Source organism: Rattus norvegicus, chromosome 8 (assembly GCF_021556685.1).
Source record: "Rattus norvegicus strain SHRSP/BbbUtx chromosome 8, alternate assembly SHRSP_T2T, whole genome shotgun sequence".
In the NCBI taxonomy this organism is placed as follows: domain Eukaryota; kingdom Metazoa; phylum Chordata; class Mammalia; order Rodentia; family Muridae; genus Rattus; species Rattus norvegicus.
In genome coordinates, this window is record NC_141541.1 from 62,416,016 (window position 1) to 62,428,814 (window position 12,799).

The window sequence follows — 12,799 nt, forward strand, 5'->3', positions numbered from 1 at the left end:
CATATGTATGCTATGATACAGGTGCACGTATACACATAGATAGATGATAGATAGATAGATAGATAGATAGATAGATAGATAGATAGATAGAGATAGATGAGAGAGAGAGAGAGAGAGAGAGAGAGAGAGAGAGAGAGAATAGAATTATAAGAATTTTGAAAGTGCAGTTCTCAGAAAGCATCTACTTGGCACAAATCTGAGCTGTCGGAAGAAAATGATGGGGACACTGTACCTCTAGATTCCAAAGCCCATGTTCATGAACCAGTGGGGCTTGCAGAGTTCACTGAAAGGGGACACTTGGTCTTGATGAGGAAATGGCAGCATAGAATAATAAACCAGTGAAGGAATAAGGTGTTGCCATGACACTCTGGTGGTAAGAGGGTCACAGACAGGAGCCAGAAGGAAAATAGGAAAGAGAGCAGGGAAAGACAGCTGGTTAGAGGCACCATGAGGGGTGATAGAGGGTAGCCTTCTGACAGGTGACAGCATCATGTCCACTCTTAATTTTCTCAAATTCCTGCATGGAAAGTCTGAGGAAGTGTCTCACTGGAAGGGGCCAGCCTTCCTTTACCCTTCTCCCGCCTTTCCCTTGGCTCCAGTACAGTAGCCCCCATGCCCCACCTATTAGGTGGCCATGCCACAAGCCTTTTGAGTCCCAGATGCCAGGAGGAGCAGCTTAAGGGGTTCTGGTGACTCCTCATCTCCATTCTATCTCCAGCAGTGGTCCTGACCTCAAAGAAAAAGTACATGTCAGGCTAACGCCAAGCTTCCACACATTGGAAACCAGCCTTGCAAGGAAAGTGAAGCACCAGCTCCATGGCATGTCAACATGCCACGTTCATGGTAAGTGACTCCAGCACCACACATACGTGTTCCTAGAAATGTCACTCATGACCTTTCACTTGTTCATTCAGCTGCTCATGTGGTAGACAGTTACCAAATACCCATTTTGACCACCTCACCAGTTGGGAATGACAAGGACCAACAAATCTGTCACCTGAGCTCTGGAACCTTGTGTTGCTGATGGTGTTGGTGACAGGTCATCTGTAATGAACAGTAGGATAAAGAAAAGCTCAGCAGGACCCATGGTGTTCCCACCGTCTGCACTGATTGTCTCGCTCACTCCTGTATCTTCGATGCCCACACCAGAGGCCGACACACAGGAAGGGCTCAGTAAAAGGGTCACTGAATTAAGTTGAGAGCCTATGGGTGCTGATCCCCAACTCTGTCTCTCCATGCTTTCTCTCTGTAGCCCAGTCCTAGCATGGATTAGAAAGAAAGGATATACAACAATTCTTCCGACAGGATATAATGATGGAGATGGGAGGAACTGGAAGAAGTTATTGATATTGATGTCATCCCCCTCCAGGTAGCATATCTGGACCCTTCCTGCTTTCTAAATCCCATTGCATGCCACTGCTCTTCTAAAAATACTCAAGTTGGTCAGAAACCAAGGATCTGAAGCTGGACTCAGGACTGTAGTTAAGATGGAGCTTCCATTGTCTTGAGCTTCTCCAAAGGCCTTGCCATAGTTCGCCCTGAAAATAAGTCTGATCCAAACTGCATATTCTCTCCTTTCACAGGGAGGCCACCAGCATGAGTTGGGTGGCAGTGGCTATGGAGGGACATCCAAAGCTCCACTGTTCCTTTGCCTCTCCTGTCCCATCCCTACCATGATCTATTCTTTCCCCAGGACTGGCTCAACCAGTGGTGGCTCTCAGGCTAGAAGAGCTAAAAGAGTCCTTGTCCTTGACTACTCCAGGTGAGCTGGCTGCAGAGAGCCACTGTCTCTTTGGGCTAACTGACTCTAGACGAAGCAATATTGGCTTCTACTTGAGTCTTCTCGTCTGACCAGGGCCCCCTGGAAGTCCTGGATCTCTAGGGCAGTAGTGCCGTTCTGGGAGAAGCTGACAAAGAGTGACGAGGTCTTCTGAAGAGGCTCTGAAGTGATTCAGCTCAAGAGAAGGTGGTGTGGGAGAAGGTTCGACACAGGGGTCCCATTAGCACTGAGTCATCCAGTCTGGCCTCCAACTTAGGACACTGCTGTTTCAGCCTCCGGGTGCTGGGTTTATTTTTAGATGCGCATCACTGTACCCGGCATTGAACAGTAACTCTTAAGGCAGAGCAGGCACCTGAGCTTGGAGGAAAGCGAGGCTGTTGGCTATGAAAGGGAAAAGGTTAATGGAGCCTAAAGAGGTTCCCAGGCCTCAGCAGGCTCTGCAGCCCTTCAGCTGAAAGGAACTTCAATATGTTTCCAGGAATTTGCTTAGAATATCCCAGGTAGGGACTGGAGAGATGGATCGATGGTTAAAAACATTGGCTGCTCTTCCGAAGGACCCAGGTTCAATTCCCAGCACCTACGTGGAGGCAGACAGCTCCTTAACTCGGGTGCCTTCCTTCTGTCCTCTGTAGGCACTAGGCATACACCTAGTACACAATCACACACAGACAAAACATCCACACACATAAAATAATAAATACATAAAATGGAAAATACGCCTGTAGTGCCAGCTAAGCAAGAGTGAGTTCAAGACCAGCCTCAGCTATGTAGTGAAATCCTGTGAGGCTCTGAAGTAGAGCGCTCTTGCCTGGCTATTGCAAAACCCTGGCTTTGATCTCCAGCTTAGGAGGAGGAGGGGTGAGAAACAACACCGGGGGACCACACCACTCCCAGATGTCTGGCATCAGCCGCTGGCTTTGGAACCAGGTCTCTAAAACCCCTTTTCCTCATCATTCTGCTGCCTCTCTGGTCTGGATCTCAAGGGAAAGTTCGTGACTTAGTCCTAGAAGTCATCTTCCGGACGATCCCTGCTTGCTGAGCTGACTTGGCTCTTCTGGGTGACTTTTTAATACTTCTAATGCCAACCTGTCTTCAACTGTTCCCGTTCTGTGAAAGATCTCTTAGGGTCTTCCATGGGCACATGGTGGCCTTGAGGAGGGGTGATGGGCAGCCTGGGTCTGTGCCCAAGCAGCAGACCTCCCAAGAACAGGGCGTTTGGGCATGCTTTTGGTTTTCTCCAAAGACGACTGGAGGGAGAAGGGGGTGGAATCTAGAAACTTCTCAGGCTTTAAGAATTCCTGCCCTCCCCCTCAGTCTGACCCTGACTATGCCTGTCTGGGCCCTGGCAATGCCCACGGGCAGGACAGCAAGAAAAGGAAGGGAGGCCTGTTTGCTATTTGCTTGGTCGCCCCTCCTCCGCACTTGTCTCCGCTGGCTTCTCACCCCCTTGCTGTCTGCCTGTCCCTCTGGGCTTCTGGGGCGCCACGATTACTGTCCCCAACCCGCCTCGCCAGACGGGTCTAAAGGCAGCTTGACTCACGACTCTGCCACCAGCCCACCACTCGCGCGAGGGTATAAAACCTGCCACTGCGGGAGGAGGCCCAGTGCTGCCCTGAGTCGTTCGGCCTGAGCACAGAGACATGACCCGAGCCGCAGAGCGAGGCCAAGGGGCTACAGGCTGGGGACTGCGAGGCGCCCTGATGGCCGTGGCGCTGCTGTCAGTGCTGAACGCCGTGGGCACCGTGTTCGTGCTGTACCAGTGGCGCGAGCTGAGCGCGGCGCTGCGGGCACTGGAGGCGCAACACGGCCAGGAGCAGCGCGAGGACAGCGCCCTACGCGCCTTTCTAGCTGAATTAAGTCGTGCGCCAGCCCGAGTCCCCGAACCACCCCAGGACCCCATGAGTGCAGCGCGCAATAAGCGCAGCCACGGCGGCGAGCCTGCGTCACACATCCGCGCGGAGAGCCAGGACATGATGATGATGATGACCTACAGCATGGTGCCGGTAGGCAGGGGCTCGTCCCAGTGGTGCCCGGGTCAGGCTGGACAGCGGGAGGTGATGGGAGCTAGGATCCCTTGGCCAGGGGCAAAGTCCTGGAGAGAATCTTGGGTATCTATGTGGTTAAGGAGGTCATCCTGGTAAGCTGCTTAACTCTTTTGAGATCAGTGTCTTCATCTACAGGGATCATGCAGGGCAAGTCTTCACTTCTGACATCTTTTGAGTCTTCAGGTAAATGAGGAGCGTGAGCAGAAAGTTAAGAGCCTTTGCCAACTTTTGACAAAAGTTTTCTGGGTGTGAAGTGACACCCAGAATGGTATACTCTAGTAGCTCGGCTTCCCATCTGGCCTGGGCTCATCCCTGTAAAACTACGACCAAAGTTCCCACCTATATGCTGGAACTTCTTCCTGGCTCTCAAGCTGTCCCAAACAGGAGGAATTGATGCGGTGTAACTGTTATTAGCATGCGAATACGCACTGATGAAGCGGAGGTTCTTAATGTGGGGCCTGTGGGTTGCTCAGAAGAATGGAAAGCCAGAACTGCTGGTGTGTGAGCATTCTCATACTTTCAATGTGTGCATCCAGGGAAGGTTGTCCTTCAACTGGCTGTGTAGCCAAGGGTGACCTTGGACTGCAGCTCTCCCATCGCCTTGGTGGCAGGATTACAGGCATGTGCCACAACACCCCTGGGTCCCTCCACATTCTCTGAGCTATTCCATTTGCACATTCTTTTCCTGAGATTTAAGAAACACTACTCTACAGGAAAGACTTTTAAAGAAAAAACTCCTTCCTTCCAGTTTTTGGGAGTTCCCTTTGGTTGATTTGCACCCTTGGTTCTTTGATAGCTACCTCAGGTCACAACCCGTGCTCTTTTCTCTTCCCATTCCCTTCATCCTGTACAACAGCTATGGTCTTGTTTCACTTCATAAATTAGAACATGTCTGATTGTCCCTCCAAGTCAGGCGAGCCATACTTTGGAATCCTACATATTTGAAGAGAAGTCTACTGTAAACATTTGCTGTTATTAAAGAAGCTTTCAAAGACCGTGTGTGAGCTTAAAGGCTTTTAGCACTACAAACACTACACACTTCAAATACCTAGTTTGCAAAAAAAAAAGGTCTTTCCATTTCTGGCTCTACATTTTTACTTAAGTAAACATCTAAAACTCAAGCCTAAGCAAAAATTTCAGAAACTACAGCCTCTGTAAGACAAAGAGGACTCGCTGAGGGAATTCTAGGCCACTCTCTTGGCCCTTCGTTCTGCACTTTAAGGGTTTTTAAAAACCCTTCTAAGGGAGATCCATCTGAGCAGCACTTTATACCTTTAATCCTGCTTTTAAGGTAGACGGTTTGGATGAAAACTGCAGCCTATTCAGCCACTAACAGAAGAGAGTGAGTTCATTTCCCAGGTCACGCTGAACGCCTGCTGCTGTTACAGATGAGCACAGAAACTGAGGCTAGCGGCTAGCAGCACCCGCTGATCTCACATCTGCAGTGCATGTGCTGTGGCCTTTTAGAGTCACCAAGGGAGATCCAGAATACAGGGATCACACTGATGGGTGTAGTCTTCATGGAAGTCGTCCGGCGCCATATGTATTCTACAACTCTACAGTGCACATACGTATCCTGTGAATGTTGTGCCATGCAGGTCTTGATTCATATGGTCTAGGACAGTGGTTCTCAACCCTCCTAATGCTGCAACCCTTTAAGATAGTTCCTCAGGCTGTGGTGACCCCCAACCATCAAATCATTTCCTCAATACTCCACAACTGTAATTTTACTCCTGTTATGAATCGTAATGTAACGATCTGATATGCGGCCCCCTATGGGTGTCATGATCCAGAAGTTAAGAACCACTGTTCTAAGATACAAAATTCTGCATGGCTAACAAGTGCCCACCAATACCAGTGCTGCAGGTTTGAGGGACACATTTTAAGTAAGGCGGTCCTAGAACCCTAGAGTCATCAGAAAAATCGAAAACCTTATCGGTGCCTGGATCCAAGTGGATCAGTTTGAAGTGTGGCCTGGGACCGAGAACTAACTTACCCACAGACAGGAGATTGATATAAGACCCCGAGGAGAGTCAGGTATCTGGGTTAAATGCTTTCAGTTCCCACCAGACCTTGCTTTAAGCAATGGAGCCAATTTCACTGCTGAAATGCCTTTGTTTGTTTGTTTGTTTTTGTTTGTTTGTCTTGATTTATTATAGCAATACACTTCTCATCCTCACAAATTTTCTCCTCAAGAAACCAATTTATTAAAAAAAAATCACTGGGCACCTCAAGTAGACTTGATAAGTCTTCGGAAGTCTTAACAGCTAAGAGAAGACTCTAGAATAAATCATGGAAGTAGACATGTCTACTTCTTAGGATTGAAATACCCATCCATGCCCAGAGCCTTCTTCTATAGTTTCAGATCTTGAATGTAAGATCAGTGATCCACCCCAGGGCCTCATGCTCAGACTCTGTGTTGGAGATCTGAGGACAAAGAAGCAAGCTCTATGCAGATTAATAGCAGCATTTTTGAATAACATTCCAGAGTGGTCTATTTAGCCAAGACGCTCCCTTGTGTGTTGTTTCTGTGCTTTTTGGCTAAAACAAAAGGCACACCACTCAGCACGGGCATTCTGCTCCACACACTCTGGTTGGCAGCTGTAAATGACTTTGTCTTTTAAAGAAAAATCAGTAATTATTGCAGAAATTATTGCAGTTAATTTGACATAAACAAGCATATTAACGGTTTTGCGAGCAAGTGAATGTTTTGTAGGAAAGGTGTTGAGTGAGACAGTAGGCATGGCTTGGGGAGCATCTGGCCAGAAAGGGAACAAGGGGTGCCAAGAACCCACGAGAAAGATGAGCACTGACCTACCTCCTCCTGTCCTATAGGGGGCACACTGCTGCCTTGTTTCTCTTCCCCACAACCTGTTGTAATCTTCCAGCAGAATCAATCCGACCCCCTGCCCACTTCTCTCTACGTGCTTCCTTCTCCCCCTTTCCTCTCCCCCTACCTCCTCTTTCTTTATATCTTACCTTTACTGATACCCTGGTATCTTTGCTCCGTTATCTTTTCTGTCCCTAAACCTATAGCCTCCAGAACTTTCATTTAAAAAAAAAAAATCGAAGTAGCATAGAAAACCTGCAACGCACAGAAGCTGGTGAGTATATCTCCATAGCAACTGTTAGCCATGGCTACCAAGAACACACCTACATCTAAGAGGTCATTCAAAAGCCTGGATACCTCTCTAAGAAGTTACGTTTTCTATTTTAAAGTAAATCCAAATAATTTTTCAAGGAAGATAAATATAATTAAATAACTTTCTGAGACTACAAAGGGCATTTGATAGAGTTTAAGACCTACACCAGATTGTTATTTTAGAGAGGATTTTACCATGTCATAGGCTACCCTCGAGATCTCCCTCTAGCTGCCTGAGTCTCCTAAGCCCCATACCTAGCTAGCTCTTTGTTTAATTTTCTATATATTTTTTAAATTTTTTAATTACATGTGTGTTGCTGTTTTGCCTAGTTATATGTCTGTGTGAGGATGTCTGCTCCTCTGGAACTGGAGTTACAGACAGTTGTGAGCCGCCATGCTCAAAACTAGGGTCCTCTGGAAGAGTAGCCAGTGCTTTTAACCATTTTATTTTGCTTTGTAAGACCAGGCCAGTCTCCACTTCAACTCAGAGATCCACCTGCCTCTGCCTTCCAAGTGCTGGGATTAAAGCCAAGTGATGCCATCACCCAATTTTCTATCATTTTAAAGGTTGATTTTATGGTATGCATTTTACCTGTGTGTATACCATGTGTATGCCTGGGAGTCAGAAGGCTTCAGATCACCTGGCAATAGAGTTACAGAAGGTTGTGAGCCACCATCTGGGTGCTGGAAACCCAAACAGGGTCCCACCAAGTGTTCTTAAACACTGGCCCATCTCTCCAATACTTTTTAAAGTATTCCATTACCATGCAAATCAAGGTAAAATATAATGAGAATCTCTTACCTTCAAAAACCAGCTTTCTGCTCACTAGCAATCTTCCCAAGAGCACCGTCCACTATTGCTTGCTTTAGGTGACTCAGCTTGTCCTAGGATTAGCCAGAGAAAACAGACAAAGGAAAGTCGTTGGATATGTGTTAAGAAATGAAAGTCTGGCTCTCATTAGATTATATTACTATATTACCTGGAAAACCCAAGAAAAATTGTTGATAACCAACTACTATAAACAATAACAGAATCCAGTGGGAAGTAAAACATTAAAGTATCATTCCACGCTCTCGATGCCCTAGAAACACCCAGTACCTCCCAACATCACCTTCCTGCCCTCTTCTGCTTTTCTTTTGTAACCACAGGTCTAGTGAGTTCTTCCTGCTACAATGTTAACGAATCCCTCTAGCTCCTGCAGGTAACTGTAGCTGCAGAGAACTCATGGGTGCAATGGACATAGCATGTTCAGAAGGCGGCATTCACGGCTCTACTTAGGTCAGGTCTCAAACTGGGAACAAATGGCTGAGGTCTCTGTTTGACATATCAAAGCAGATTCTGGCTGCAGGTCTCTCCCAGCATCACTCTGTTCCTACCAGTTACACAGCCCCTTACCCTGAACTCTCCAATCCTTTGGGCTATGCTAGTTCTCTCTCTCTCTCTCTCTCTCTCTCTCTCTCTCTCTCTCTCTCTCTCCCTCCCTCCCTCCCTCCCTCCCTCTCTCTCCTCTCCTCTCCTCTCCTCTCTTCTCTCCTCTCTCTCTCCCCTCTCTCTCTTCCTCCTCCTCCCCCTCTTCCTCCTCCTCCTCCTGGCTATCTATTCTCACAGGGTGGCTCAGTCTGTCCATGTTCACTCTGGACTCTTCCAGGTTCCTCTGGCTATGCTACAGTAAACCTTTTCCTTCACCATACCTAAGAGCAGCCATGCTGTATTTTTATATCTTATTTTTCCAATCGGGTGTGGTACCTAACACTGCCCATCCTCTGTCTCTTACGTTTGTCCCTTCTTCCATGTTCTGTGAACCTTGATGAGGTTGATATATATGTCTCACTTACCACTAATTCTCACTTACCGCTAATTCTCAGATATCACTTATTCTCAAGATTTTGAACAGTTAGGAGGGTTTTTTTTTTTTTTATTACCTGCCATCCACACAGAAAGAGATTTCCTTGGGGGCTGGAGAGCCGGCTCAGCAGTTGAGGGCACCGACTGCAGATTCTATTCCCAGCCCCCACGGGGTAGCTCACAAGCATCTGTAACTCCAGTTTCAGGGGCCCACGACCTCTTCTGGACTCTATGGGTACTTTATGTACATGGTGCACAGACATATATGTGGGTCAAATACCATACACATAAAAAAGTCCTTTTTTTCTGACCAGGGTTGAGAGCAGCACTAAACCACGGGTATGAACATAAATAGTTAGTAGGTTAATGACCACCCTTGTCATGGACTCTTGGCAAAGTTACAGTATCAAGCATGAATCCCCTTTTATGAAGCAGGTCTCAAATCCAATCAGAAAGTAGTTTAGTCAACCCCATGGTGTGCGTGTCACTGTTGTTTCTGTGAGCACACCTTCCCTGGTAAGTTGATAGTGTAGCATGCAGGGCCTAGTGCTGGGTAAGACCATTGACAACTTTTTTTCCTCCAGTGTCCAGGACTTTCCAGCACCATGAAAGCTGGACAACAGATGAGAAGTACCCAGATTAGTTTAAAAGTCCTGCCACCAAAGGGTTTGCTATCTTCAGTCATAGGTCTTGCGTGGTTATGGCGGGATACCAAGAGTGAAGATGGTGGCCTGTGCTTTGGGTGCCTCTGGGGCCTACTTGACTGATAACTTACACGGAAGCATCCTGTGACTGGATTTTCACTTAATAACCCATATCTTGGGGAAAGCATTGGCTACCCATTCATGATAGTTCTATTTAAATGTTTAGATTCTATTTTTATTAGCTTATGAAGTGCTGTGCTCACATAAGGATTTTTCTTACATCCTTACATTCGGTAACCCACGTACCTTAGCCACTTGTCTCTCTTCCCCTTTTCTCCCACCCCTGCTTAAATGCTTTCCCATCCCTCCAAATGTCTCTTCAACATGTTGGAGAAAACCAATTTCTTTAATTTGTTTTGCTTAACATGAATGAGTGTTCTGCTCACATGTGCGTCTCTGCACCACGCGCGTGCCTGGTACCCACGAAGTCAGAAGAAGGCATCGCATCCCCTAAAACTGGAATTGCCGTGTGAATGTTGGGAATCAAACCTGGGTTCTCTGCAAGAACAAGTGCCCTTACCCACTAAGCCCCAGGTACCTTAATTTTAAAATGTAACCTGCAACTACCCTAAAATAGAGTTTCATCATTTTCCATGACTGGCACACGGTGCCAGGGAAGCTGAAGGGAAGTAGCCAGGCTGCTAGGGTAAGGAAATCAGTTTGGCAAATCTAGAAAAATTGAGAATACACTTCCCCTTTGACCCCGCAGTCTCATTCTTGAGAGCATATCTTGCACGATAGACTATCACGCCCATGAGTGGCATGTTCTGAGTCACTAGCTGCAGAATGTTGGTGAATACAAAAGGCTGTGATGACCACGTCTGTCAGTTGCATAAGAAGCTGATCCTGCAGCACTGACAAGTAGCGGTGTAATAAGAACGAGGAGATGCTCTGTCTGTGCGAGCTAATCCCCCGGATGCGTTCCAAGCAAAGGAAACAAGGCAGAAAAAGGTGTGTGTTGCTTTACCCTGTACCTAAGAAAATGGAAAGTAAATAGGAAAAACTAAAATCACAGAGGGTAAGAATGACCTTTCCATCATTATTTAGCTTTTTTTTTCTTTATGTGGACCTCAGACTCACAATGTTGTGGTCATCATGCATGTCTCAGACGACTCCCACATCTTTTATGGTCATCAGTGATCTAACATCATCCCCCCAGTCTCTAAATTGTGCTGCATTTATTGAGCAGCTGATCACTAGTAGTGCTGGTAAGATTTCCATTGAAAACTAACATTAACTACCAGATGCTTGAGTGTACTTTAAACTTTACAGCATCGTTGGCAGTGGTCACTACCTCTGTCACTGCACACTCTTCATCTGGAATCAGTTCATGGAACATATTTTTTTCATATGCGTTCCTTATTGAACCACTGTCTACAGTTGCTCTCCCAAGATAATCAACTCATACGGGAAGAGGCATTACATGCAGGAAAAAAAAAATCATACTGAAGAATATAGGATGAATTCACACTCTTGCAATTCTGCTGACCCAAACCAGGAATCCCAGACCTCAAGACTAAGGAAGAACGTAGAAATCACCTTAGAGGTATCTATTCTGAGAGTAAAACGCAGAAAAAAAATGACAAAAAGATGAACTTTCTCTTTACTCATCCATAATTTACAGCTATCTGCCTTGATCACTTCTCCTCTCTCCAATCTCTCGCTTGAGCTTTCAATCCACTTGGATTGGCTCTTCCTGACACATCAAACGCCATGACTGTGACGTCACTAGGAACATAGCCAATGATTTTCCATGGCTTATGGGGAATCCTCTGTCATCGTTTCTGACTCAGATACTACCCAGTCAAGATGATTAGCACTCTTGCTATGGGATTATGTCTTATTAGACATGATTTCCAATTTTTTTAAATCTACATTTAAACTCCGTGTTCAAAGTAGACTATTTCTAACATCTCTCACCAGGATCCCAGCATGCAGTGCATAGATTATGATGTGGACCTCAGACTCGCAATGTTGTGGCCATCACATTATTTAGCTTTAAGTATTGCTTTTGAGAATTTAATTGAATGACTCTCTTCTTAATGTGGATGAAAAGGCCCCTAAAGCACAGGTAACGTGGCTGCTGCCCTTGAACACATCAGTCACTATGACAACCCTAGGTTCTTAGTTCATATTCTGCTCTTATAGCAAAAACCCAGTGCCGGGGAGTTTGTAATAATACAACTTTATTTGGCTCATCGTTCCGGAAGCTGGGCAGTCCAGGGATATGGTGCTAGACCCAGAGGACTCTCCTGGAGAGTGGCCGAGCACCACAAGGCCAACACAAGGCTCTTAGCTCAGGTCTCTTTCTTATAATGATGCTGATGTAGTCATGAGAACTCCCCTCATTGATCCTAATCACCTTCCTAAGTCCTCACTTCCGAATGCAAGTAACATGAATTGGAGGGGTACGTTTCCAACCTGTGGCTTTGGGGAACTCATTCGCTGCAGGATATATCCTGACTGAAGCATACAACACGTGCTCTTGATGATGGCCGTCACACAAGAACCGGAGCCCACTCTTAATTGTTTTCAGGAGAAGTAAAAACCTCAACTTTTAAATATTGACAGCAGAGCAAGAAGGAAGAGGAAGGAAAGGAGGAAATGAGGAGGGAAGGAGGGAGAGGAGAGGGGAGGGGGGACAGAGACAGAGACAGAGACAGAGAAATGAGTTGGTTGGAACAATTTGGACTAAACAACATTCACATTGCTAGAGGCCATCTTAGAACATCCAGTGTTGTGTCTCGGGTGGTTTTAAACAAGCTTGATTTATTTAACTTGATCACAGCCGTGTTATTTACAAGCCTGACTCAAAAGACTTTGGGAGTAGCCACTAATATGACTGTTAGCATTAGGGGTGCTTCTGCCTCCACTGCCCCTGCCCTGTACCAGGCTGGAATCACAGGCACACTGTGTCCAGCTTTTTGTAGACACTGGGGATCCAAATTCAGACTCTCGCCTTTGTTCAACAGTCATGTCGCCAACCGAGCCATCTCTCCAGCCCTAATTTATTTTACTTAATTTTTTGAGTTAGGTCCCATGTAACAAAGCTGGTCTCCAACTTAGTAGCTAAGGGTGGCCTTGAACCTTGTGATCCACCTGCTTCTGCCCCTGAAGTACTAGTATTGCAGACACGTGTCACCATACCTGGCTGAAAACAATTATTTCTATGTTAAATTTGTAGGTTTTTGTTTTACTTGTCACTCTTCACTTAGACGTGACCTCAGGTATACAGAAGGATATATATTCCTTATATGCAAACACTGTGCCACTTACACAGAG

General features: G+C 46.3%; 1 protein-coding gene and 1 pseudogene across 1 annotated transcript in view; one reads left to right on the forward strand and one right to left on the reverse strand.

The window, feature by feature from the left end:
• Window positions 1–3,248: 3,248 nt before the first annotated feature.
• Window positions 3,249–12,799, forward strand: part of Gldn (gliomedin) — a 44,140-nt gene continuing 34,589 nt past the window's right edge. Inside the window, 1 exon segment of the mRNA NM_181382.3 lies at window positions 3,249–3,783. Within this exon segment, the coding sequence (NP_852047.2) occupies window positions 3,421–3,783 (363 nt within the window). The 5' untranslated portion in view covers window positions 3,249–3,420.
• LOC120094446 (small nucleolar RNA SNORD113/SNORD114 family) lies at window positions 10,581–10,661 on the reverse strand (annotated as a pseudogene).